Consider the following 25243-nt stretch of genomic DNA (forward strand, 5'->3'; position numbering starts at 1 on the left):
TCTCTCAAAAATAAATAAACACTTAAAAAAAAAAAAAAAAAGAATTGCTAACCAGGCATGTAAGAATTGAAAACGTGGAAAGGAGAACTCTAAGGGGTCAAGGCGTCAGCGGGTCCGGAAGTGAGCCCCAGGCTGGCTGGATCAAACCCAGAAGCTTGGGGGAGGGGCCTGGGGGACTGGAAAGCAGACCTCCCAGGGGCACAACGGCGCTGGTTCTGCCGCCAGAACCCCGACCCAGTGGCCGCACACCGCGCCCAGTGGCCCCCTCCGGGCCGGTGGGATTTCGTGGGCACGATGCTTACAGGGACAGGAAGGGGCGAGACCCCTCCTGCTCCTCCAGCCTCGGAGTGGCTCCCTCCCACATCCCCTGTCGTAAGATCCCAGCAGGAAGACCGCGGTTAAAGCAGAAATACGCCAGCCAACGCCAATGTCACAAGGTAAGCTGTCCAGGAAGGGATTGGAAGCCCAAAGACAATCATTTTTTTCCTTTTTTTTTTTTCAAGGTTTACTTATTTTTGAGAGAGAGAGAGAGAGAGAGTCAGAGTGCGAGTCGGGGAGGGGCAGAGAGAGAGACACACACACAGAATCGGAAGCAGGCTCCGGGCTCCGAGCTGGCAGCACAGGGCCCGATGCGGGGCTCGAACTCACAAACCGTGAGATCATGACCTGAGCCGAAGCTGGACGCTTAACCGACTGAGCCACCCAGGCGCCCCGAAAGACAATAATTTGAGAACAGTCCAGCCCTTGCCTACGCAGCTTGCATAACATAACATGATGATAAAATCAGGGAAAGAGGGAGAGAAGAAAGAAGAAAATACAGCACAGATCCCCTGTCTCCACCTGGGAGCTCACCAAGGGCCTAGCCCAGATCCGGAGCTGCCTGGGGAGGGGCTGAGGCTGCATTTCTTCGGCTCCCTCTGCCAGGTTCTGTCCCCTGCACTCCCTCACTGGAGCGATGTCCCAGGGCACTCCCCCTAGAAACCTCCTGCCCACACATCCCCACCCCAGAGCCTTGTTTCAGGACCACCCGACCCTGGGTGCCCAGGCTTCGGTCTCCACGGGGCCCACAACCAGCCCGGGGTTGCTCCACGCCCATCCGATCCACGCGCGCACACACACACACACACACACACACACACACCCGGACGTCACTGGTCGGCTGAGTCTTAAGGCCTGGGCTTGCTGGCCCCGACTCAAAACGGGCACCTTCCAGGCTACTCGGTAAGTGAACCGTGGCTCAACCCACTCAAATGTAGAGTCCGTGGCCTCCAGATTTAAGAAAGGCAACCTCGGGGACGCCTGGGTGGCGTAGTTCGGGTAAGCGTCCCACTCTTGACCTCGGCCCAGGTCGTGATCTCCCAGTTGGTGAGTTTGGGCCCCGTATGGGGCTGCGCGCTGGGGGGTACAGAGCCGGCTTGGGATTCTGTCTCTCCTTCTCTCTGCCCCTTCCCCCGCTCACACTCTGTCTCTCTCTCTCTCTCAAAAATAAATAAACATTAAAAGGAAAGATGGGCCTCCCAGGCTTTAGCAGGGGGGCTAGCCGGGGCCTGAGTGGCCCGGGATGGTGGTGCCCACGGGCGCTGGGGTCCAACAGACCTGGCTTTGAGCCCCAGCCCCGCCCCCTGCGGCAAGAGAAGAAACCTCCCCGGCCTCAGTTTTCTCCTCTGTGAATGTGGTCTCGGGAGGCCCATCACAGGCTTGGGGATGACACCCGTGAGGTACTTAACACACAGGAGGTGCGCTCACTGCTTTTCGCCAGCAGGTCGTCATCGAGGTCCCCGGTGACGCCACATGAAGAAAGAGTTATAAGAAAACCTCGCCACGAGGCGTCTATGTAGCTACTGCCTGGCTGGGAAAAAAACAGACTTTCTAGAGAATATCCGTCCCTTTCTCCTCCTTGGGCTTCCTCAGTCAACTTCTATGCCACTGCTGGCCTCCACATTTAACTCCCCGCTGGGAGGGACCGCCTCTGGCAAATTCCTGCCACCGATGGATCATGGATTGATTAGGCAGGCAGATATGGCTTCCCTGCAGATTAATGAATTGGCTCTCCAGCTCATAAATCATCTCCCGTAACAAGTCTGGCCCGTCTCCCAGAGAATGGCCTGGCTCAGAGTACGCAGTATCCAGTAGCGTTTCCCAAACCACGTTCCAGGGAATCCTGGTTACCCCCACAGGTGCTCGAGGGCGTGCAGTGGGAAACGCTGAGTCAAACAGGCATCGTGCTGCAGGACTTCTCAGAGCCTTTAACATACAAATGGGCCTTCTGACCTTCCGAGAGGCAGCAGAGAAGCTACAAAGCATCTATTATGCCTTGTAAGTACCTTGGGCTCCCAGGAATGCAATTTACAAAATGCTCATTTAGGGACACTGGTTCCCACCTCCTGCTGGGAGCCACAGGGAAGCTAGCCTGTTCCCGCAAACCTGGGCTCTCAGCCGTGGCGCGGAATTTCTGAGGCCTCTGAGCCAAAACGCAGACCTGCTTTGTGAAGTAGCCAAGCCTCCGTCTCCTCCCCCCACCCCTTTCCTTCACCCCCTTGCTCCAGCAAGGCCCGTGAGGCACAGAGCCCCAGGCTTCATGGCCACCCACCAATATTCCTTCTCCTTCTCCAGGGAATCCCACCTTCGCATCTGAGCCCTGACCCCTGGGAAAGACCCTCCAGCAGCACCCACTGAAGACTGGAAAATGAACAGCGCCAGCCCCTCCAGCATCCCAACATGAGTTGGAGGGGCGCCTGGGTGGCGCCGTCGGTTGCGCGTCCGACTTCGGCTCGGGTCACGATCTCACGGTCCGGGAGTTCGAGCCCCGCGTCGGGCTCTGGGCTGACGGCTCGGAGCCTGGAGCCTGCTTCCCATTCCGTGTCTCCCTGTCTCTCTGATCCTCCCCTGTTCATGCTCTGTCTCTCTCTGTCCTTCAATAATAAATAAACGTTGAAAAAAAATGTTTTAAATAAAATAAAATAACAAACTGCAGAGATGTAGCCGTTGTAACGCTTTCAATCCTTGTTTCCAATCCTTGTTTCACGTTTCCGATCTTTATTACAGGCATCGATTGGCAAAGGGATGTTTCCGAGAACGAAGTCTTGGGGTGGATAGCTGCGGACAGAGGTGTTTAGACAGAGGTAGAAGTTTCTGTTCTTTCAAAAAAGGTCGCTCAGCTGCCTGGGGCTACGGTTGAGGTCTCTCCACATCCACGTTTAAATTGCCAGGCTTCTTAGAGCCCAGCTGCGCACCCACAGGGCCTCGGGGGCCACCGCAGCACCCCTGGGTGTTTCACGCGCGCTCAGGTACAAGCCCAGACCTGTCTTCCGCTCCGGCCTTGTCTTATCTGTGTCCCCTGCCTCTGCCGGCCAGCCCTCCAGGAGAGCAGCCCCCCACTCCCACCCCTTATCCTACACCCCATCTCCCCCCCCACCCCAGAGCGCACCCCCCACCCACCCGCCCTAGCCATCAGGGCCACCCCTGCGTGCTCCCCGCCTGCCGGTCCTACCCAATCAGGATCAGGCTGGGGTTGGGGCAGAAATGCAAGGTGCTGGGCCCACCCCATGACTGTGCTGTCCTGTGTCACCCGGAGGCTCACTACCTCTCACCCGGGAGGCTCACTACCTCTCACGGAAGCAGGTCACAAGCTTCAGCCTCACGGCGCTCTCTCCCCTCCGCCCTTCCTCTCCCCAGCACCTCTGCGCCAAGCATCTTTACCCTCGGCCTCCAGTCCTAAGAGAGGAAACCACCGTGTGTGTCCAGCACTGCAAAAAGGACCAGGCCAACACGAGGCCCTCAGCCTGCAAACAGCAGACTCTGCCTCCCTTCATGGACACCTAGGGACACCCTCCGACATCCACATCAAGCTCTTCTTTACTCGGGAACAGAGGCGGGAAGGCTGCGCCAGCCGTGCTCAACGCCTTTGGCGTCAGTTAAGGGCTGTGCCTGATTATGAGTCCCAGAGAACCAAAAGAACAGTGGCTAGAATAAGATCGAGGTTAAATTTTCCTCTCACGTACAAAGAAGTCCAGTCCAGGGTGAGCACGGCAGCTCCACCGCCACCGACGACCCAGGCTCCTCTAGCCTGCTCTCCGCCACCATTAACATGAGGCTTCCGTCCTTGAAGTCACCTCATGATGCCAAAACGGTTACTTTAGCTCCAGACATCGCATCTGCATTCCAGGCAGCAGAGCGCGTGCAAAGGGGGCAGGGGTAAAAGGACATGCCTCCCCGCGGAGTCAGCCTGCTTTGAAGAGCTTTCCCAGAAACCACCCCGCCCCCCTCCTCCCCGCATAGCTTTTGCTTGATTCGTTTTGAGCCCTTTCTGAAAGCTAAGGAATGTTTCTTGGCGGGGGAGGGAGGGGACACAAATGACACAAGCATATAAACAATGATCATGGCGGGGCCGGTGGGGGAGAGGCAGAGTGTCAGGTGTTCTCAGCCCTTTCTCCATCTGAGATGCGATATTCACCGTAACAAGCCCACTATCAGACTCCACTGCTAAGTGGTATTTAAAACAGCAGCCCGTTGACTAAGCCTCAGCTGGTGGTCTCCTGGGACCTCCGGGTCTTTGTCTCCCGAGTTTCAGGGCTTATTCCTCCTCATCCATCTTTCGGTTTGCTTTTCTCCTTGGGACAATTCACTCTGTAACCCTGTGGTTTGTCTTTCGGGATCAGAATCTTCCCGCCGGGGGTCCGAATGGAGAGCCGAGCTAAGAGGAGGGACGACACCCCAAGACCACGTGATGACTGACAGCCTTGATTTAATAAAAAGGCACATCTGTCCGCCTCCCGTAAAGAAAGCCCAGAGGTGGCATTTCTGGTGCTTCGGGCTCCTGCGTAGGTCCAGGTGAGCTCCAGACCCTCGGGGGCCAAGAAAGCTAACACTTAACAGAAGAAGAAAACAAAAACACGCCTCTGTTGGGGGGAGATGTCTTCAAGGTAGGAGATAAGGTGGTGGTGATGGAGAGCCCGGGGTCTAGACCCCAGAGACCTGGGTCCTAAGGCTGGCATTCCTGGATGCCGCTGTGTGACCCTGGACAATTTACATCGCTGACCCTCATTTTCCTCATCCATAAAATGGAACGACAGCGGACAATAACAATGTAGAAGCTATTCATGAAGTGAAATCATCCCTAGACAGGGCCTGGCCCAGCGCCTGGCTCCTGGCCCAGGCAGGGCAAGTGCCCAATAACATTAAGCAACTGCTGATTTTATCCAGCAACAGCAGCTCCGATAACGGCATTGACATGGGTCTGCCTGGTGCGTGACAAATGGGTTCTAAATAAACGGGTTCAACATCCTTATCATTTTTTTTTTCACGTTTATTTTTGAGAGAGAAAAAGAGAGACGGAGTGTGAGCAGGGGAGGGGCGGAGAGAGAGGGAGACACAGAATCGGAAGCAGGCTCCGGGCTCTGAGCTGTCAGCACAGAGCCCGACGCGGGGCTTGAACTCACGGACCGCGCGATCACGACCCCAGCCGACGTCGGACGCTTCACCGACTGAGCCACCCAGGCGCCCCAACATCATTATCATTCTTGCTGCTGTTGAGGGAAATCTCCAGAAAGTGCTTCCTCTTTCCACAGGCGACTAAAGGCACTTCCTCCGGATCTGGCTCCCTCAGACAAGAATCCTCCGTTGTGAGCCTCCCAGCCTCAGCCAGGGGAGAGGCAGGCAGGGGAGGCCCTGCCTGGGAGTCCCCCTCCAGGGAGAAAGGTCTCCCCCCTGCTGACCCGTCAGTGCCCGCTTGGGTCTCCCCGCTCCTGTCCTGTCCTGTCCGGTGTTCCCCCAGCAGTCTGCCTTGTCGCAGGTTTACGGAGACGTCTGTCCGCAAGCAGGCCCTGCCAGGCACCTGTTGGCCCCTGCTGGGCCGGAAGGGACCGTGCGGGGGATCTGGGTATGGGGGGAGGAAGCACAGCAGACACCCCTCACTCCAACAAATACCCTCCCTCCCTCCCCTCCCCGCCGTAGACAGGCGCTGGCCTGAATCTCTGGCTCCCGAAAGCTCCTACCATAAGAATTGGACCCGGGTCCCTGTGGAAAATTCCGATTACAGAAAGCATGGCCCCACGGGGAGGAAAACTCAAGCTGGGAGCGTGGGGCGACCCGGCCCTGCCGTCCTGCAGCCCTGTGACCGTGGGTAGGCGCGCCTTCCGGAGGTCAGTCTCCTCGCTCGGCCTGCGGAAAAGTCCGTACCTGTGAGCTTTGCGGAAATCTGGAAGGAAGAGTTGTCTGGGCTCCGTGCACCCTCGAAGCAAGGAAGAAGCCAGGGTCCCCTTTCCCCAAAGATGTGGTACAAGGCCAGCGCCCGCGGGCAGGCACGCGCCATCACGAGGGAGCCAGCCAGGCTCTGCCCATTTAGACGGCAGCGGCCTCCTGCCTCCCCCTCAGAGGCCCCGCCACCCTCTGCCCCCTCCTCAACCGCCACTCCGCACTGTCACCGGCACTTAGTGACGCCTGGCAGGCGTGCCTAGGGCCCCGCATGCGTCACTCCATCCAGCCCTCAGCCGACCCCACGAGGTCGCAAGTAGCATTCTCCCCGTTTCGTGGATAAGGTTACTGAGGCACAGAGAGGCTCAGTGATTTGCCGGTGGTGACCCAGCCGAGACGTGGGGGAGGAAGACTCCCAGAGGCTGAGCTCCGAGACCCCGCTGGGTCCTCTAGCTCTTCTCTACAACTCCAGACGTGCCTGGCCCCAGCCGGGGCCCAGAGTCCGTCCCTCCTGGCCCCGTCTGAATCCCACAGATCCCCGTGGTCAGTAAGGCTCAGCCAGGACCCTGGTCCTCCCTCGTGGGGGCAGGGGGAGACCCTAGAACAATAAAGTATTGCTGCCAGGCTCTTACCCCCGGGCAACTGCAGGGAGGTGACAACACCATCCTGGAGGCAGGGAGGGCCTGCCAGGCAGGGAGTCGGGGAGACCTAGCGGTGGGAAGAGCATTCCCAAGGTCCCGCCTGGACGTGGGTCTCTGTCGATGGCATGCCTGAGCCCATTCTGATTTTCCCATGGGTTCTCTTGATTTGATTTGATTTGATTTTTTTCCCATGTGAGCTGCATTTGCGGGGAGCTCACGGTGTGCCGGGCACCTTGTCAGCACCCTCCGGCTCTGCCGGCTGGGCGCCGCCCTCACCCAACTCCCCCCGCGAGGATGGCAGACCCAGGCTCCACTGGATTGTCATGGTGACAAGGCCACTTGGCGCCCAAGTGTTCCCACGGGTGCCTCATCTGCCCTCGCTGCGGGCCAACTCCCTGCGGACTCCATGGGGCTCACCTTCCACCTTCTCCACACAGACCCCCCCCCAACCCACCCTGGCATAGAAGGGAGAGAGGAAGCGGTTTCCCCTCACCTGCTCACGGGCCACATGCCCCCCCCCCCCCCCCCCGCATCACAGCCCAGCCAGACCCCGGGACAGGAGAAAGAGGGGCCCCCTCGCCACCTCCAGGACCTCTGCCAAGAGAAACGTGGCTGCCCAGGCAAGGACACACTGGGCTGCTGAGATGCATCGTTGTGTTTTGAAGGGGACAGCGCGTCTTGGATCCCCCCCCCCACCCCACGCTGCTGTAAGTCATATAAAATGATGGGACCTTTTGGAAGGGCAGCATGATCACAGACACCGAACGCCTTTAAAATGTGCATGCATGAGCACGTTCTTTAGCCAGAGAACTCACCCATGAGAAATGTACCCTAAGGAGAGAGTTGGACCGGTGAGCAAAGATAGAGGCAAGAGGATGTTCGCGGCAACACTTTTTAAAATGGCAAGAAATTAGGGGCCCCTGGGTGGCTCAGGCGGTGAAGCGTATCCAACTCTTGATTCGGCTCAGGTCACGATCTCAGGGCCAGAAGATCGGGCCCCGCGTCAGCCTCGACACCGGGCATGGAGCCCTTGAGGTTCTCTCTCTTCCTTGCTCTCTGCCCCTCCCCCGCTCGCACGTGCGCACAAGCACGCTCTCTCTCAAAAAAAAAATAATAATAATAAATAAAATAAACACATTTTTAAAAATAATAATTGGAAAACGGGCGCCTGGGTGGCTCAGTAGGTTAAGGGTTCGACTTTGGCTCAGGTCGTGATCTCACAGTTTGTGAGTTCTAGTCCCGCGTCGGGCTCGGTGCTGAAAGCTCAGAGTCTGGGGCTGCTTCCGATTCTGTGTCTCCCTCTCTCTCTGCCCCTCCCCTGCTTGCATTCTGTCTGTCTGTCTCTCAAAAACTAAACATTTAAAAAAATAATAAAAATTAAATTAAAAAGCAAGAAATTAAAAACACCCCAAGTAGCCAAAAACAGAGAACAGTCTAAATAAATCATAATATACTCCCCGAATTTTTTTGTACTTTATTTGGGGGGTATCTGGGTGGCTCAGTTGGTTAAGTGCCCAACTCTTGATTTCGGCTCAGGTCATGATCTCAAAGTTTGTGAGGTTGAGCCCCGAGCTGGGCCCTGCGCTGAGGGCTCAGATCCTGCTTGGGATTCTCTCTCTCCCTCTCTCTCTGCCCCTTCCATCTGTGCAAGCATGCATTCTCTCTCTTTCTCTCTCCCTCGAAATAAATACATGAACTTTACTTAAAAATAAAATCTTTGGGGCGTCTGGGTGGCTCAGTCGGTTGAGCATCCGACTTCGGCTCAGGTCACGATCTCATGGTTCCGGAGTTCAAGCCCCGTGTCGGGCTCTGTGCTGACAGCTCAGAGCCTGGAGCCTGTTTCAGATTCTGTGTCTCCCTCTCTCTGACCCTCCCTTGTTCATGCTCTGTCTCTCACTGTCTCAAAAATAAATAAAACGTTAAAAAATTTTTTTAAATAAAAATAAATAAAATAAATAAATAAAATAAAATCTTTTTTTTTTAAATCTCCACACCCAATGTGGGGCTCGAACTGGCAACCTTGAGATTAAGATTTGCAGCCTCCACCGACGGAGCCAGCCAGACACCTCCCCAAAATGTTTAATATAATTATTGGTGTAGACATTCAAATCTATTTCTGAGTTTGAAACAGGTTATAATAACTGATTTCCACTTTGATGCTCTATCCATTGAAAAATCTCTATCGATAAGGAAGAATCTAGTGTTTAGCTGGCTCAGTTAGGGGAACCTGAGAGTCTTAATCTCAGGGTTGTGGGTTAGAGCCCCACACTGGGTATAAAGATTATTTAAAAATAAAATCTTTAGGGGCGCCTGGGTGGACCAGTCGCTTAAGCATCCAACGTCAGCTCGGGTCATGATCTCACGATTTGGGCGTTCGAGCCCCGCATCCGGCTCTGTGCTGAGAGCTCAGAGCCTAGAGCCTGCTTTGGATTCTGTGTCTCCCTCTCTCTTTGCCCCTCCCTCACTCTTTCTCTCTCTCTCTCTCTCTCTCTCTGCCCCCAAAAATGAATAAACATTACAAAATAAAATAAAATAAAATCTTAAAAAAAGTAATATAACAAAAGAAAGAAAATCTGAGGACAATCTGGTGACTAATGCCACCAATGGTGTTTCATGTTTTCCTTTTAGTATTTTCTGATTTTGTTTCTAAAGTTAACATTCAATGAAGGTGAATTTTTTTTTTTTTCCCAAAGGAGCTTCCGCGCCCAGCACAGAGCCCAACATGAGGCTCGAACTCACGACCCTCAGATCAAGACCTGAGCTGAGATCAGGAGTCAGCCCGGGGGGAGAAATGAGGGACAGAGCTGGTGTGAGCACTGGGGAGCCGGTCTCTTTGGGAACCACGTGACTCTGCACGGCCGATCGGACCATGCGGGAAAACCTCCCCTGGGCTGCCGGCCCTTCCAACGTATCAATAAAAGTCAAACATCCAGACTTGCGTGTGCATTTCCTCATTTTATTTCTTTAGGTTCTTTTCTACTGTTTATTTATTTTGAGACAGAGAGAGCACACGTACAAGCGCGCGGGGAGTGGGGCGGGAGGAGGAAGGGCAGAGAGACAGAATCCCAAGCAGGCTCCATGCTGCCAGCACAGAGCCGGATGCGGGCTCGATCCCACCAACCCTGAGATTATGACCTGAGCCGAAACCAAGAGTCGGATGCTTAACCGACTGAGCCACCCAGGTGCCCCTGCGTTTTCTCATTTTAAAACATGTGCTGGCCCCCCTAAAAAAACAAGTCTCTAGGCACAGGCACAGGCACAGGCAGTCCGTTTGCAATCCCTCCTCCCATTACTGTGGAATATTCTTGTTGAGAGCCCCGGGGAACGTTAAGGAGGGCCAACTTGCCCAGAGTCAAACACGGGGCACTGATGAGACACTGGAACCCTGACTTCAGTTTCGACAGTAGTTCGTGAAGGGACGCTTGGGTGACTCAGTTGTTTGAGCATCCAACTGTCCAACTTCGTCTCAGGTCATGATCTCGCTGCTTGTGGGTTCCAGCCCCGCGTCGGGCTCTGTGCTGAGGGCTCCGAGCCTGGAGCCTGCTTCGGATTCTGTGTCTCCCTCTCTCTCTGCCCCTCCCCAGCTTGCGATCTCTCGCTTTCTCTCTCTCTCAGATATAAATAAAACATTAAAAATATTTTTTTAAACAGTAGTTCGTTAATAGTGACGTGAAGGGAAATGAATGCTTATGGGGCTCTCAGAGATATGAGCACATTAATAGAGCCAGGAGCCCGAGTCTGCTCTGGAGGCCATTTTAAGAGTGGAATAGAGGGGGTGCCTGGCTGGCTCAGTCCGCGGGAGTGCGACGCTTGATCTCGGGGTTGTGGGTTCGAGCCCCATGTTGGGTGTAGACATGACTTAAGAAATAAATAAAATCTTCACCAAAAAAAAAAAAAAGAAGAAGAAGAAGAAAGGAGAATAGAGGCCCAGAAGGATGAGCCCCTCTGCTCTTCTGATTCAGCATCCACGTTAAGGCTGGTCTGGTCAGAGGCCAAAGTCAAGGTGTCAAAGCAGGCTGCCAGACCGTAGGTTCTGATAACTTGCCTCTGGCCTCCCGACCTCCCTGCTTGTGGCTGCCACCCCCCCCCCCCCCGCACCACCACCCCCCCCCCCGCCCACTCTGCTGGTTCACCCCCTGCCCAGGCGACAACTCAAGTCACATCTGTCTCCCCTGCAGACCGCCCGACCACACGGGGCAGAGGCAGAATTCAGATCAAAGCCGGCTCATTCCTCTGAACCCCAGCCCTTTCCAGCCCCCACCAGGCTTCCCCCTTTGGGGTTACCCCCATCCTCTGAACCCTGGTTCCTTCACCCAAGAAATGAGGCCAAGAAGACCTCTTTCTTAGGGTGAGTTACAGAGGATAAAAGGGGAAGGACACTGAAGATGATTCTCAGCCATGAAATTAGCAAAGGTTTCTAAATAATGCTCAGTGCTAGTGCCAGTACAATATTTATGGTTATTTGAAAGTATGTTTCAAAATGTGTATCAAAATATGTCACAAACCTATAGAGACGGGGCTTAGAAGCGGGCTGTCTTGGGCTGGAGGGTTGAGGGGAAATGGGGCGTGACTGCCAATGGGTAGAGTTTCCTATGGGTGAAAAGTGTTCTCAAATCAGACTCCTGTCATGGCTGCACAACTCTGGGTATGCTAAAAATCACTGAATTGTACTCGTCAATGGGTGAATAATACGCGATCTGAATTATACCTCAATAAAGCTATTTTTAAATGCACAGATGTGTGTACAGACGTGTTTGTCTCTACATCATTTGTGATGGAAACAAAGTTTTCGAGGCGCCTGGGTGGCTCCAGCTGGGTCAAGCTCCCAACTTCTGCTGGGGTCAGGATCCTCATGGTTCACGGGTTCGAGCCCACGTAAGGCCCTGTGCTGACGTCACAGAGGATCTGCTTCAGATCCTCTGTCCCCTTTCTCTCTCCACCTCCCCCACTCGTACGCTCTCTCAAAAAATAAACAATAAACATTCCAAAAAAAGCTTTCAACAACGGAAACATCCAGCTCTGGGGTAAAATTAAAGCCCGCGTTCACAGTGGAACTCCTGGGGTTGAAGGAATCCTGGAATCATTCCACCGGGACGGAATGCACATCTACTTGAGTGACCTTGAGCTGACCTTCACTGAGGCTCGCTTTTGTCACCTCTTAAATGAAGGTGATGCCTTTCTCATAAACCAGTTGTGAGGAATCTAGGACATAATGAAGATAATCCATGAAGAGTGTTCAGGACCGTCCCTGTACATTGAACACGTCCGTAAAACTCAGTGAACTGTTTGTAAGTGACCACAATGTCACATCTGTTCCTTTGCTGCTCTTAACAGTCATGTGACTGGGTCAGGTCCTGGGGACCTTCTCCTGGGCCCTTCCCTCCTCTCAGACCTACAGGATGGGACAGTCGGATGTCCCCACGCCGCCCAACTGCGCTCAATCCACACTCACGGGACCCCACCTGCCCCCGGGACCACCTGGCTTTGCCCCGACTTCAGCATCTCCAGGTTCCTATCTCCTGGGTACCTCCCCCTGTAAGAGGCAAACCTCAGAATGGGAAGGGACGGTCCACCATGAGATGACCCCACAGGGTAATATGGGGAGATGGCCTGGAGGCATCTAGAGTGGTAACGTCCAGGCAACCCTGGGGCAGGGCTCTCTGCACTGTGCAGATGAGTAGCCCTGACCTAGGGCACCCAAAGATGCTGGGGCCACCACTGCCCTATGGCCACAACCACCTAGCAGGGATCACACAGCGGGGGGGGGGGGGGGGGGTCTCCTGCTCTGCTGGAGGGAGGTGCCACACTGATGGTCTCGAGGACTCACTCCCTGACAGGCACCAAGCTCTGTCCATCGGACCTCTAAGGACCCACCCCTTCTCTGGCTCTCCACCCAATGAGCTTCCAGAGGGGAGTCCAAGATCCAGATCTAAGGCAAGCAGCACCCTGTATCCCTGGCCACAGTGACTGGTCCACGGTGGACACGTGACCTAAGTGGATCCGATCGGAGTTCTTCTTGGGATTTCCACAGGGAAAGCTAAAACACTCTTTATCACATTTCAGTCTGTTGCCCCTGGAGCACTCGGCACCCATCCTGGGGCCAAAAGGAAAATGCTCCAGGCTGCAACACCAAGAAATCGGAATAAAAAAATTGAGTCTGGGAAACTGGGTCCTGGCCATGAGTTTGTGTCCAGATCAGACCTTGCCTGAAGCTGCCGCTGCACTGTGTGGTTACAAGGGCCTAAAAAAAATCCCACTCTGAAGTTAAGTTCAAGTTGGGTTTTCTACTACTATACCCAAGAGAATCCTAAGTGATCCATGGCAGAGCTGTCCAAATATGCAGCCAAGAGGATTGCTTGGCCCTCCTGCTGCTGGGTTCAAAAGTCAAGGGCAGAGGGTATGGACAAAGGGTCTGCCCTGTCCCTCCTCTCTGGGGCCCCAGGCCCCACTGGCTGGAAATGTCTGACCCACACACCCTCCACGCACACACAGACTTCCCCCACAGCACTGGATGGACTTTTATTTTAAAGTCAAAGGCACAGCCTGGATGGGCTGAGGCAGTGACTCCAGATGCCCAGCCCAGACGCTCAAGGCCCTGCCCCCAGCCAGGAGCAGCTGTGCCAAGGGGGGTGGGGGGGGGGGTGAGAAGGGGCCTCCCCTTCTAGGGGTTGCCTACCTCCTAACTTAGCCCCAATAGGGGAGAAGCGGGTGACACAAAGTGAGGCAGAAATGCTTCAGGGGTCCCCCAGGACCTCTCCTTGAACCCCCCTCCCCAACACAGGTCTTTGGTGGACATGATTGCACAGACAGTCCATAAAGTGACAGCGAGAGGGGCGCCCCCTCCCAAGAGCAGGGCCTCAGGGGAGGGCAGGGGAGAGGTCCCAGTTTCTCCCTGCGGCAGGCAGGCAGGCAACTCAGTGCGTAGAAATGCGGGAGGAGCCCTTCCCTGCAGGAACAGCCCCCCTGGGGGAAAAGTGACTTCAGCCAGATGAGGCGCTGTCGTGGCAGAGGCCCCTCCCTCCCTGCATCTCGAACTCTATCTGGTAAGACATAAAAAATTCTCTGCTTATAAAAATACTTCTGCTCTGTCTGGGAGTGGGGCGGGGGGGGGGGGGGGAGGAGAGGGAAAGGCAATCCCTGGGGATGGGGCGGAGCCGATACCGGAGGCTCCCAGGTCACAGCCCCTGTGGGGGAAGGGAGGTTACGGGGTGGGGGGTGGGGCTAGGAGGGGGGCAGGGGGCCGTTGGCTCGTCTGGGGGCTCCTTTGGCGGCGGGGGCCCTGCCCGGGGCGGCGGGCGCTGGGGAGACGCGGCGGGAGGTGGCGGCGCTCCGCAGCTTCTGTTTCCGCCGCTTGGCCAGGGGCGCGTTCTCCACGCTCTTCAGGAAGAAGCCCTCGCGTTTGCCCCGGTTGAAGGCCTGGCAGAAAGGCGGGTGAGTCCCCCATCCCCCACCACCTACCGGGCCCCTCGACTTCTAGAAACGAGTTTCGGCCCCCAACCCAGCCCCTCCCTCCCATCCCACCGGATCACGGCCATCAGGTGGCCGGCCCGCAGCCTCTCCCAAAGGTCAAGGCGCCGACCACCGGGGGAGGGAGGTCAGTACTCCGTGCGCCCCACCTCTCCGGGCTGGGAGGCCCCGCCTCTCCAGGCCCCGCCCGCCCACCGCCCACAGGCCCCGCCCCTCACCATGAAGGTGGCGTTGAGCCCGGAGCGCACAGCCGGACCCGAGGATTCCAACACGTCGGGCGTCCGGAGTGGGGGCGAGGAGCGCGCGCTGCCGTCCTGCAGCCACGTGCTACCCCGCAGCCCCTCGAGCTTCAACCGCTTGGCGGGGTCCACCGTCAGGAGCCCTGGAGGCAGGGAAGTGTTGAGGAGGGGCCGTGCGTGTGCGTGCGTGTGCGTGCGTGGAGACTGCGCCCCAGAGACCTCCCAAGAGCCCCACTCCCCTCCCGGCCCAGTTCCCCAGACCAAACACTTAACCCATCGAGACCCCACGGCCGCCGCCTCCCCAGCCATGATCTGTGACCCTGCCCCCACCCCCACCGGCTCCGCACCTCGGACCAGCTCCTTAGCTTCTTCAGACACGCCCTGCCAGGCCTCCCCGTCAAGGGAGAAGCGCCCCTCGCGGATCTTGCACATGATCTCTGCCGCCTGGCTCTGCCCGCCCTGGCCTGAAGCCCCCTGGAAGGGGACCTGCCCCGACAGCATCATGTACTGGGGAGGTGGAGGCAAAAGTGAGACCGGTCCGGGCTGCAGGGCCGAGACAGGCCAGGAGGCCGACTCAGCCCACCCACCCACAGAACCATTCACCCTCTCCATGAGGGTAACTCCTGAGGATGAACCCTGACCTCCAACCCCTAATACTTGGGATGCCCTGACCTCAGCACCGGAGCAACCCTGCCTCTGTAGGAGGAGGCCCTCTAAACCCAGCCTCCGAGCAAACGCTGCCACCTCCACCATGACGACCCCTGCCCTCCGCCTCGGGGGCGTCCCCGTTGGCCCGCCTCGAGAAGCCCTCGGACCCCAGGCTCGGGGCACCCTGAACCCTCCTGGGGACGCCGTCTCATACCAGAATGACGCCGAGGCTCCAGAGGTCGCAGGACTCATCGTAACCCTGCTGCGCCAACAGCTCGGGGGCTGCGTACTGCAGCGTGAAGCAGGGCGTCTGCATGGGCCCCGCGGGGCTCTGCGGACGCAGCCGCGCGAACCCAAAGTCGATGATCTTCACCGGGGCTCCGGGCGTGTCGTCGGCGTACAGGATGTTCTGTGAAGGCGGCGGGGCGGCCTGTTAGGGACTAGCCCTCCGCGCCTCGGCCCTCCCCGGCTCCCCCAGCCCCGCGCCCACCTCCGGCTTGAGGTCGCGGTGCACCACGCCGGCCTCCTCGTGCATGAAGCTCACGGCCGACACGAGGCTGCGCAGGATCTGGCTCGCTTCGGACTCGCTGAAGTGCCTCTTCTTGCGAATGTGCTCCAGCAGCTCCCCGCCCCGCAGCAGCTCCAGAACCAGGTACGTGTGCAGCTGCGGGGCGGGGAGCGGCGGGCCTAGGTCACCATCCGGTCCCGCTGGGAACCTTCCGTCTCCAGCCAGGCCCCGTCCACTGGCCGGGCCCCGCCCCTAGCCTCAGGCCCCGCCCCTATTCGAGCGAGGAACTACCATCACCCCCCAGAACAACCCGTAGGCCCCAAGTCAGCCTCCCGGGCCTCCGCCCCTTTGCCACCTTAAATCCTAGCCCCCTCCACGTCAGCCTCAGATTCAGCTCCCTTGGCCATCCTCAGCTCCGCCTTCCGACCCTCCGATCCTCCGGCCCTACTACCCTCCGATACCACCTCCCTGGCCTGACGTACCCCTCAAGGCCCCCGCACCCAGTCCTCAGGCCCCTCCTCCTGCCCTCCCCGCCCGCCACCCCCACCCCCACCCCGTCTCCCGCCCTCCAAGGGCAGTCTCCTGAGTCCCTGCGTTGCGCCCCAGCCCAAGAAAGCGTCACCTGGTCGTGATGCACATCATGCAATTTCACCACATTGGGGTGCGACTGGCAAAGCCGCAGGGCCGCCACTTCTCGCTGCGTGTTCGCCTCCAGCCTGGGGGCGAGGCAGGCGGGGTCAGTTCGGCCGACCTCCGGCCCCGCCCCCCCCCGCCCCGTCTTTGCAGGCCCCGCCCACCCCAGGCCCGCCCACCTGCGGCTGAGGATCTTGACCGCGAACTCCTGGCCGCTCTGGCGCTGGCGGCAGCGGCGACACACGGAGAAGCTGCCTTGGCCCAGTGCGGGCTCCCGCAGGTCCAGCTCGTACTGCTGGAAGAAGGGCGAGTCCTGGTGGCGAAGGAGGCGCGTCAGAGGTCGCACCCGGGAGCCTTGCGGCCACGTTCACATGCCACCTCGGAGAGGCTCCAAACCTCACCGTGGGCACACCTGGTGAAGCCAGGTCTGGAGTCCCTGAGCCCAGACTCCCCAGAATCAACATCCCGCCCCCCCCCCCCCCCCGGCCCAACCCACCTGCATCATGGCGCTCCTGGCCACCGCTGCCCGGCCGGGCCGGTCTCCAGCGCCAGATGCTTCCAGCACATCTGTCATCACCGCGTTGTTATGGTCAAACAGGATGGAGGGCGCCACGAAGGAGTATCCCTGCAGGGGTGGGGTTTGTGTCAGAGGCTGGTGGGTATAGGGGCTGGAGGCACAAATGGAGTCCTAGGAAGACCCAGCCTGGGTGAGGGGCAGGGCAGGCAGAGGTAAGACCCTGGACCATAGTAGGTAGTGGAGGACGTTCCTTTGGCATCCCTGGTGCACATAGGATGTGTTGACATGTTATTCCAGCTTGTTCTATGATCACATGGGTCCGCATCCCGCAGGAATCTGAAACTCCGCCCTTCCCATCACAGTGACCGCCAAGTGCTAAGCGCCAAGACCATCATCTGGCACAATGTAGTGAGCCAGACAACGACGGACCCAGCGCATAAAAGGGGCATGGCTTGGCATCACACACACTTAGCTTATGAGAATTCAAACCTACCCACTGAATACAAAAAAGTCATTATTCCTTCATCTCAAACCAAACATTGCCCCCCCCCCGCCCCCCTCCTGCAAGGGGAGGGGCCACTGAGGAAATACAAAGAGGCAATTCAAAGGTTTCTTAAGGGTCATTTTGATGATGTATTGTTTTCTGCTAAACACACAGCCCCACTGTGCACGAGAATGCAGGCTCTAGGCTTTTCTGTTTGGTTCATTGATCAGTCCCCGGGTGCCCGGATCAGTGCCTGGCACATTGTAGGCACTCAATACATATTTTTGAATCGTGAAATGGATGAATGAAAGCAACCGCTGAGTCACCAGAGAGAACGGTCTCATGAGAACCGTGAGACGACGGATGGATGGTTCTAGCAAAGCCATCACTTGGGAGAGGGCTCACAGAGGGGACTGATCCACCTACGGTTCACATTGGCCTATTCTTGCTTCATGTTTACGGACCGTGTCCTACAGGCCAGGCCCCCACACTGGGCAAAGGGACACAGAAATTAAACAGAGTCAGTCCCTGCCTTCTGGCAGTTTCCAGACCAGGGGAAGCAGTCTCAGGAAGGCAGTTAGGATACAACCTGACACACTGCTCAGGGGAGGTGTCAGCTACAGAGAACCAATGCACAAGGAAAGGGCAGCCCAGGACTAGGGGAGTGGGGAGGAATTCACACAGGAGCAGCACGGCTTGAAACAGGAGTGGGAGGCTTGGAAGATGACTAGGAGCCTGCCAGGTGGGCAACGGTGGGGAAGGTACCCCAGGTGGAGGGAACTGCATGTGCAAAGGCACAGAGGCGTGTTTGTCATAGGTGCTGGAGCACCAAGTGGGACCACACTGAGCACTGAGGCTAGAGCGCTGAGCAAGAATGACGTCATACGGGGCCTTGAATGCCGAGCAAGGAAGTCTGGACTTGTCCAACAGGCCTCAGCTTCTAAACTTGAGTGGAGGGGGCCTGTGCTTCCACAAATGTGATACGGTTTGCCAAAGGAGCATGCAAAGCCACAGTATAAACATGGAATCTCTTTCTAGTTGTCCACTTAAGCAACTGAATAGTTAAAGTGATGCTTTTAGAGAACAGTAAAGAGATGTGTGGAGTAGAAGGGAAGTTAACATGAAATTTCAAGATACACCACGAGATTCAAAGACGTGTCCCGCCACGGCCGTCAGTAGGACTGACAGCTCCAGGTGCCCCACCAGTGGAGAGGGTCTGGGGGAGACGCTGAGTCCTGATCAGAACACAGGGCCTATGCAGGGCCATGAGTCAGCCAGGGCCAAGGCTGGCAGCGAGGTCCTGTCTCCGTGGCGCCTGTGGTTCTGTGAGCTCTCACCTGGAAGATTCGAGGATCCCCAGGCGGGGGGCTGCCAGGGGGTGAGTACACAGGCTCCAGCCGCGTAAATTCCTCTGCAAAGTTGCCCACATCCAGCTCCGAGCGGATCTGGGGCCGGAATGGGGCTGGGATTTTCCTGGCGGCCAACGCAGCCCAATCCAGACCCTGGAAAGGAATAAGAGATCAGGGGGGTCAAGGGTAGGAAGTGAAAACCCCAGTCCCCTCCAGGCCACCTTCCCTGGGCAGCTCCTCTGTGAGACAAGGGGCTATCTGGCCTTTGGGTGGAAAGTTGTCCTTCCTGCCTCCCCGGCTTGTGTTTCTCTCCCTCTGATAACAGAATCCCCGATTTCCCTCACAGAATCGCCCCTCCACCACACTTAGTCAATTCTGGGACTTTCAACAGCATTGACATGCAAAACAAGTCTCTTTCTCCAACTGGGCTTGAATGTGGAGCATGTGGGCTTGGAACTGCCGGGGGACCCCTTCAGGGTCTAATGATGAACAGAAAAGCCAAGACACAAAGAAAGAAATTCTTAATGACACAAATCCAGCACCTGGATGCAGCCTTGCCTGAAGTCAGCCCACTTTTCCTTGGGACTTTTCACTTACGGGAGCTAAAACATACCTTTTTATGTTTAAGCTAGGGTGGCAGAGCCCGCTCGTTGCCTGCCCAACCATCCATCGTCCCGGTCTTCAGCCCCAACTTTACTCCAGGAAGCAATGGGCACAACTAACGTATTGCAGAAAACTTTGGGGCACTTGGGGGTGACCCATAACTTGTAAGCAGTAATTGCGAGGTAGGAATCCAGAGAAAGATCCTCAAGGGGAGGGTGACTAGTTGGCACGTGCCATTTTGCCCTCCTCCTCCTTTGTCCTCTTGATTCCTGCCTAGATAACGGGCTAGATGGCAAGAGCTCTGGCAGCCATTTTGGCCCACGAGGCAGCCCTGGGCATGGAGGCTAAGAATGAAGGAGCATTCCAAAAAGAAGAAAGGAGCTTGTATTCACAAAACACCACAGCAGCCCTGTGGTAAAGCCAACCTTTATACATTAATTAATTAATTAATTAACGTCTATCTCCTCTAGATTGTTCACTCCAATCTTCGTTCTTAGCAGCCAAACTCTACTCCAGGGATATCCCCGTTTTGGGGTCGACTTTTTTGTCACTCTCAGCCAAGAGGCCTGATTTGGGCTTGAAGGCCGCGGGGCTGGCACCAGGATCTCAGCATTGCTCTCATCAAAGAATCTCTTTTTTTTTTTTTTTTTTTAATGTTTATTCATTTTTGAGAGACAGAGCACGAGTGGGGGACCGGCAGAGAGAGAGGGAGACACAGCATCGGAAGCAGGCTCCAGGCTCTGAGCTGTCAGCACATAGCCCGACACGGGGCTCGAACCCATGAACCGTGAGATCATGATCTGAGCCAAAGTCAGACGCCCAACCGACCAAGCCACCCAGGCGCCCCACCAAAGAGGCTGTCTTGAGAGAAGGGGGTCTGAGGGGACCACCACCCCCTCTGAGCCCCAGGCCTCGAAGACCTTAGCGCCTCTCCAGTATGATTACTGGTCAACCCACTCCCAGCACCCGGGGCATGTACTCAGGGTGGGCTTGAGGAATTCACTTAAGGAAACTGACACTCGTCAGCCACTTCCCCCGCGAAGGGACATCTTCACCACAGAGACTTGGATTCCTGTCTAAGAAAGCGTCTCCAAGGAACCTTCCAGGCAGGTAATTGGTGAGAAGATTTAAGAGGATAGCACTCACAGCAAGGATAACTGAGTGCCTGGCCCACGGTAAGTGCCCATAAATGCGTACTTCTGTTGCAATGTCAGACAAGTAGCAAATCTGATTCCCCGCCCGTAAACAGAACACAGCAGTTAAGAGCATGGGCTTCCAATCACCCAGACCTGGGTTTGGATCTGAGCTCCATCACCCCCCGGCTGGGTGATCTCGGGCAAATTACTTAACCTCTCTGAGCCTCGGTTTCCTCATCTGTGAAGATGGGGATGATCAGAATGGTTCTGAAGGTTACATGACATAACGCAAAGAGCCAACACACGGCCGGTGATCACCGCTTCAGGGTCCTGCTGGGCAACGATGCCGGCCATGCACCGCGCCCGAGCCAGCAAGGTCTCGCAAGGAAACACGATTCACGCTGCACTGCACTCTAACCTGTGTGTGCTCTTACCAAGTGAACAAAACCCCAGCGACTGACCGACTGTCCCTCTGAATTACAGGCACACAGATTGTACAGGAGCAAAGAACAGAATGCCTGGGAGGATGCTAAGAGCCAAAAGAGTGACTCTTAGTTCTGCTTCGGGCCAACAGGAGACCCGCGACCTGTTCCCAGCGCGACCCCATTTCCCATGTGGTCTGGAGCGGGTCACCTCCCTTCTCTGAACCTGGCTGATGACGAATCCATGCTCAAGCCCCTGCCAGCCCTGCCCGTCAATGAGCCCAACACTCCTTCCCCCAGGAACCCGACCCATCCTCCAAGTTTCACTAGAGACGGAGACGACAAACCCACTTTCTTTTTCTGGAGGTTTTTCTTCTTCTTTTTTTTTAGAGAGAGAGAGAGCATGCGAGTGGGGGAGAGGGGCAGAGGGAGAAAGAGAGAGAGAGAGAGAGACGATCTTAAGCAGGCTCCACGCTCAGCACAGAGCCCGACGTGGGGCTCCATCCCACGACCCTGGGGTCATGACCAAGGCCAAAATCAAGTCAGACGCTCAACCAACGGAGCCACCCAGGGGCCCCCGGAGGTTTCTCTAAATCAAGTGAAATCAGCTAGTCTCAGACCATCCCCCAACACAGGGCAGCAGCCTGGTCTGGGTGTGTGCAGGGAGGTGTGCGGGAGGGTCAGGAGCCTCACCTGGAAGAAGGGGTGGTTCTTGACTTCCTGCGCCCCCTGGGGCCCCGCGCCCAGCCGCTTCTTGGGGTCTTTGCAAAGTAGCCGCTGCAGCAGGTCCTGTGCCACGGGCCCGATCCGGGGGGGGAAGGGAGGGGAGCACTTCAGGATCCGTCTGGGAGGATTGGGGGGGCGTCAGGGGCAGCGAGCCCCCTCCCCAACCCTGCCCAGGCCCCTCAGCCACCCTCCTCGCCCAGCCCCGCTCACCGGGACACCTCCGCCTGCGTGTTCCTCTCGCCCTCCAGGGTGAAGGGCGAGGCCCCCGTCAGCAGCTCGAAGAGCAGGATACCCAGGCTCCACCAGTCCACAGCCTGCCAGGGCAGAGCCGGGGTCAGGGCCACCCCCGCCTCGCCCCGCCCCTGCTCCCCACCCGCTCCCCTGCCAACCCACCTTGCCGTGCCCCGACTTGCTGCGGATAATTTCGGGGGCCATGTACTCGATGGTGCCACAGAAGGAGAAGGTTCGTTCTTTCTGGGAGGGCAAGAGGACCCGTTTGGACACCCAGCAGTCCCCAAGGCTCAGAGTAGGACTCGCTGGACTTGTGAGGGTCGGAACAGAGGGAGCCTCCTGAAGGCAGGACCTGGATCTGTTTGCCTCTGCGCTGCGAGAAACGCAGAGCCGGGTGCGGAGCAGGAGGAGACAGGAAGGAGAAGGCTCGAGTGGGGGTGCGGTAGGCAGAGACGTGGCCCTGTGCTCACCTCCTCCGTCAGGAACTCCTTGCTGAGCCCAAAGTCTGTGAGGACGATGTGGCCCTCGGAGTCAAGCAGCACGTTCTCCAGCTTCAGGTCTCGGTAGATGATACCCAGCTGGTGGGAGCAAGAGGGACACTGAGGCTTCCTCCCCGACGCCCCCCGCCGCTTCTACGGCTCGTGTCCGGGGCCGAGCACCAAGACCCAGCTCGGGGATCAGGGCAACCCCCTAGAGAAGGGGTGTCCGGTGCAGGAGTGAGCCCAGGGACCGGGCCGTGGGATGGGAAAGGCCACTTAAGACGCCAAAGCAAGGAACGGGGACCGTGCAGGGATGCCCCACGGAAACAGGTCCCAGAAGGAGGAAAGCCTACGAGAAGAAGGCCTTGGGAGCCAAGGCCTGAGGTCCCCATTTGAGGAAGTTCTGCAAGCGTGGCCCCGGGAGGTGGCCCCGGGTTCCCCGTCAGAGGAAAGCCCCTTTCAGGAGGTGCCGGAGGAAGGGACCCCCTCCCCAGGCAGCGCTACGGCCTTCCTTCCAGAAGGCCTGTGCGAAAGGCGCTCCAGTCCCCCCAGGAAGCCCCAGACACAGCGATTCAAGGCTGCCACGGGGGTGCCACGTTCGGCAGCAGCCGGGCGGCCAGGCCCTCACCCACCTTGTGCAGGTGCTCTAGGGCCAGCACGATCTCGCCCCCGTACACGCGCACCTCGGCCTCTTTAAAGTGCTGGCGCTGGTACAGGTGGGTGAACATCTCGCCTCCGTTCACATAGTCTGGGGGGAAGGGGGGTGTGGAATGGACGTCGGGAAGCAACCCTGATCGCGCGGCCCAACCCGCCTCGGTGGTGGCCTCCAAGGCGGGCAGGTGCCCGCCCTTACCCAGGATGAGGTGCAGCTTGGCGTCCGTCTGGAAGGCGTAGTGCAGCGTAACCAGGAAGGGCGCCTGGCGCACCAGTTCCAGCACCGAGCGCTCGGTGCGCGTGTGCTCCTGGGTCTTGGCGCGCTGCACCAGCGCCGCCTTGCGCAGCACCTTCATAGCATACAGCTTGCCTGCGTCGTGCCCGACGGCTTTGCGCACCAGGAACACCTTCCCGTAGGCTGTGGGAGCAGTGAGCGAGCGGAGGGTAGACCGTGAGCAGAAGGGTGGTGCGGACTGGTGGGGGCGGGGGGGGGGGGGGGCGGGGTGACGCCAACCCAGGAGGGTGTGCAAACTGGGGGAAGGAGCCGGAGTGAGAGGCCAGCGTGCAAAAAGCTGACAGAGCCTTCTGAGGAAAGGGTGTACGCGGCCCAGGAGGGTGCTCCACAAAACCAGGGAGAGGTGCAAACCAGGCTGGAAGGCAGGCAGCTCCAGGAGGCCTGCGGGGCAAAGTGGGGGCAGGACATGTGCAAACCCGTAGATCAGACAGAGACGCCAGGGGGTGCAAGGCAGAGTGGACAGGGGAGGGATGTGCAAACCCAGGCCGGGGCGCGTGCAAAGCTGGGAGCGAGCAAAGCAGGAGACCGGGCTGCCACATCGCCTGGGGCGGGGAGGAGGTGTGCAAATCACTTGGGAGGGCTGCAAGTCCTGGAGGGTGCAGGCGAACCCCGGGAGGACCTTGCAGGGAGGGGCGGTGTCGATGTGGAGCGCCCCAGGAGCAGGCACGTCCCTGGGAGTGGGCATGCAAACCCTGGCAGGGCGGGGCGGGGCAGGCAAGGCGGGCTGTGCCGGGAAAGGGTGGGGGGCACTGCCGGAGGCCTGGCCCGGGCCCAGGCCCGGGCGGGTGCGCGCGCGCGAGGCTCAGGGCGCCAGGCCCGGGACACCTGCCCCGTGGGGGTCCTCACCTCCCGTGCCCAGCACCTTGAGCAGCTCGAAGTTCTCGACGCTCACCTTCTCCTCGTGCCCGGTCAGGTTGGCTGCGGGCGCAGCAGGCGAATGAGCGCGGCCAGTGCATGACCCCTCCCCGGCGCAGCCCCGGCGGCCCTCCCCCGGGGCCCCGCACCACCGGCCCCTCCGCGGCCACCCCTGCCCCACCTTCGGTGATCCGCAGCTCCACGGCGCAGCCCTCGTCCTCGTCCTCGTCCCCCATGGCGTGCGGGTGGCCGGGGCCCGCGCGCGGCTCTGCTCCGGGCGGCGCCGGTTACATGGCGGCTCCGGCCGGGGCGGGCGCTTCCTGGTGCCGCCTCCGGGGCCGAGGCGGGCGCCGGCGCCGCCTCCCGCTCCCCGCCCCGCGCTGCCTGAGTCAGGCGGCTGGAACGTGACAGCGCCGGGCTGCGGGAGGGCGGGCGGACGGGGGCGGCCCGGCTCCCTCGGGCGCGCGGGGCGGGCGGCCGTGCCGTGCGCTCTGGGACCCCGGGCGACCCTCTGGGGACCCGGGAGCACCGGGAGCCAGGCCCGGGGGCCTGGGGAGAACCCGGAGCCTCTACCGGGTGGACACTCCGCCCGGGTGCCTGCTGGAGCCGGTGGTGATGAGGCACCGGAGCCCGTGCCCCAAGGAGGGGGGCACACAGGTGCTTCTGAGCCCTCCCCTCCAGGGAGCCAGCCCCCCCGGGCAACCGGGCATCTGCCCGCTTCCTAGCCACCAGCGAAAGGGAGGGGTCGCCGAAAAACCATCATCCGCTCACTCCTTGGCTCCCCTCGCGCGGGTGCTGCCCGCACAGCCTCGGCCCAGCACCTCTCGCACAGTGTGGACTTGCCTTTGCAAGGGGAGGGCCTGGGGCTCAGACACCCTGAGGGCCCTGTCCCCGGGCAGCGGCTACCCAGGGAGCGCCTGCAGGGGGCGCTGAAAGGCCGCTGGGGTCAAGCCCGACCCTGGAGGGGGGCGGGGAGTGGAGCGGGGTGACTGATTTTGACCCCATCCGTTCGGAGGCATCCTGTGAAAGCACCTCAGTCCCCAGCCACCCTCCGCAGCCCAGCCAGGGCCCCCGGCTGGCTTGTCCTCCAGAGCCCCCCTGACAACCGATAGGAGCCACCAACAGGGTGGGACGGATGGCCATCAGAGCTCCCATCCTGAGGCC

At 58.5% G+C, this 25243-nt stretch overlaps 1 protein-coding gene across 3 annotated transcripts; it reads right to left on the reverse strand.

The window, feature by feature from the left end:
• Nucleotides 1-13339: 13339 nt before the first annotated feature.
• On the reverse strand, nt 13340-24412 carry RPS6KA4 (ribosomal protein S6 kinase A4). 3 transcript variants are annotated; one of them, XM_027045210.2, is made up of 17 exons: nt 24261-24405; nt 24071-24142; nt 23129-23347; nt 22908-23023; nt 22267-22374; nt 21959-22039; nt 21776-21879; nt 21533-21683; nt 18667-18831; nt 16825-16953; nt 16508-16641; nt 16318-16411; nt 15678-15851; nt 15402-15596; nt 14887-15046; nt 14519-14682; nt 13340-14249 (listed from the first exon to the last, which is right to left on the reverse strand). In XM_027045210.2, the coding sequence occupies exons 1-17, from the start codon at nt 24313-24315 to the stop codon at nt 14055-14057; spliced, it is 2316 nt and encodes a 771-aa protein (XP_026901011.1). In that variant the 5' UTR covers nt 24316-24405; the 3' UTR covers nt 13340-14054. The 3 variants fall into 3 exon arrangements, with proteins under 3 accessions (XP_026901011.1, XP_026901013.1, XP_026901012.1); XM_027045212.2 differs by having other exon boundaries at nt 24117-24142; nt 24261-24376; XM_027045211.2 differs by lacking the exon at nt 24071-24142 and having other exon boundaries at nt 24261-24412.
• Nucleotides 24413-25243: the final 831 nt, after the last annotated feature.

This window comes from Acinonyx jubatus, chromosome D1, assembly GCF_027475565.1.
Source record: "Acinonyx jubatus isolate Ajub_Pintada_27869175 chromosome D1, VMU_Ajub_asm_v1.0, whole genome shotgun sequence".
Taxonomy (NCBI): domain Eukaryota; kingdom Metazoa; phylum Chordata; class Mammalia; order Carnivora; family Felidae; genus Acinonyx; species Acinonyx jubatus.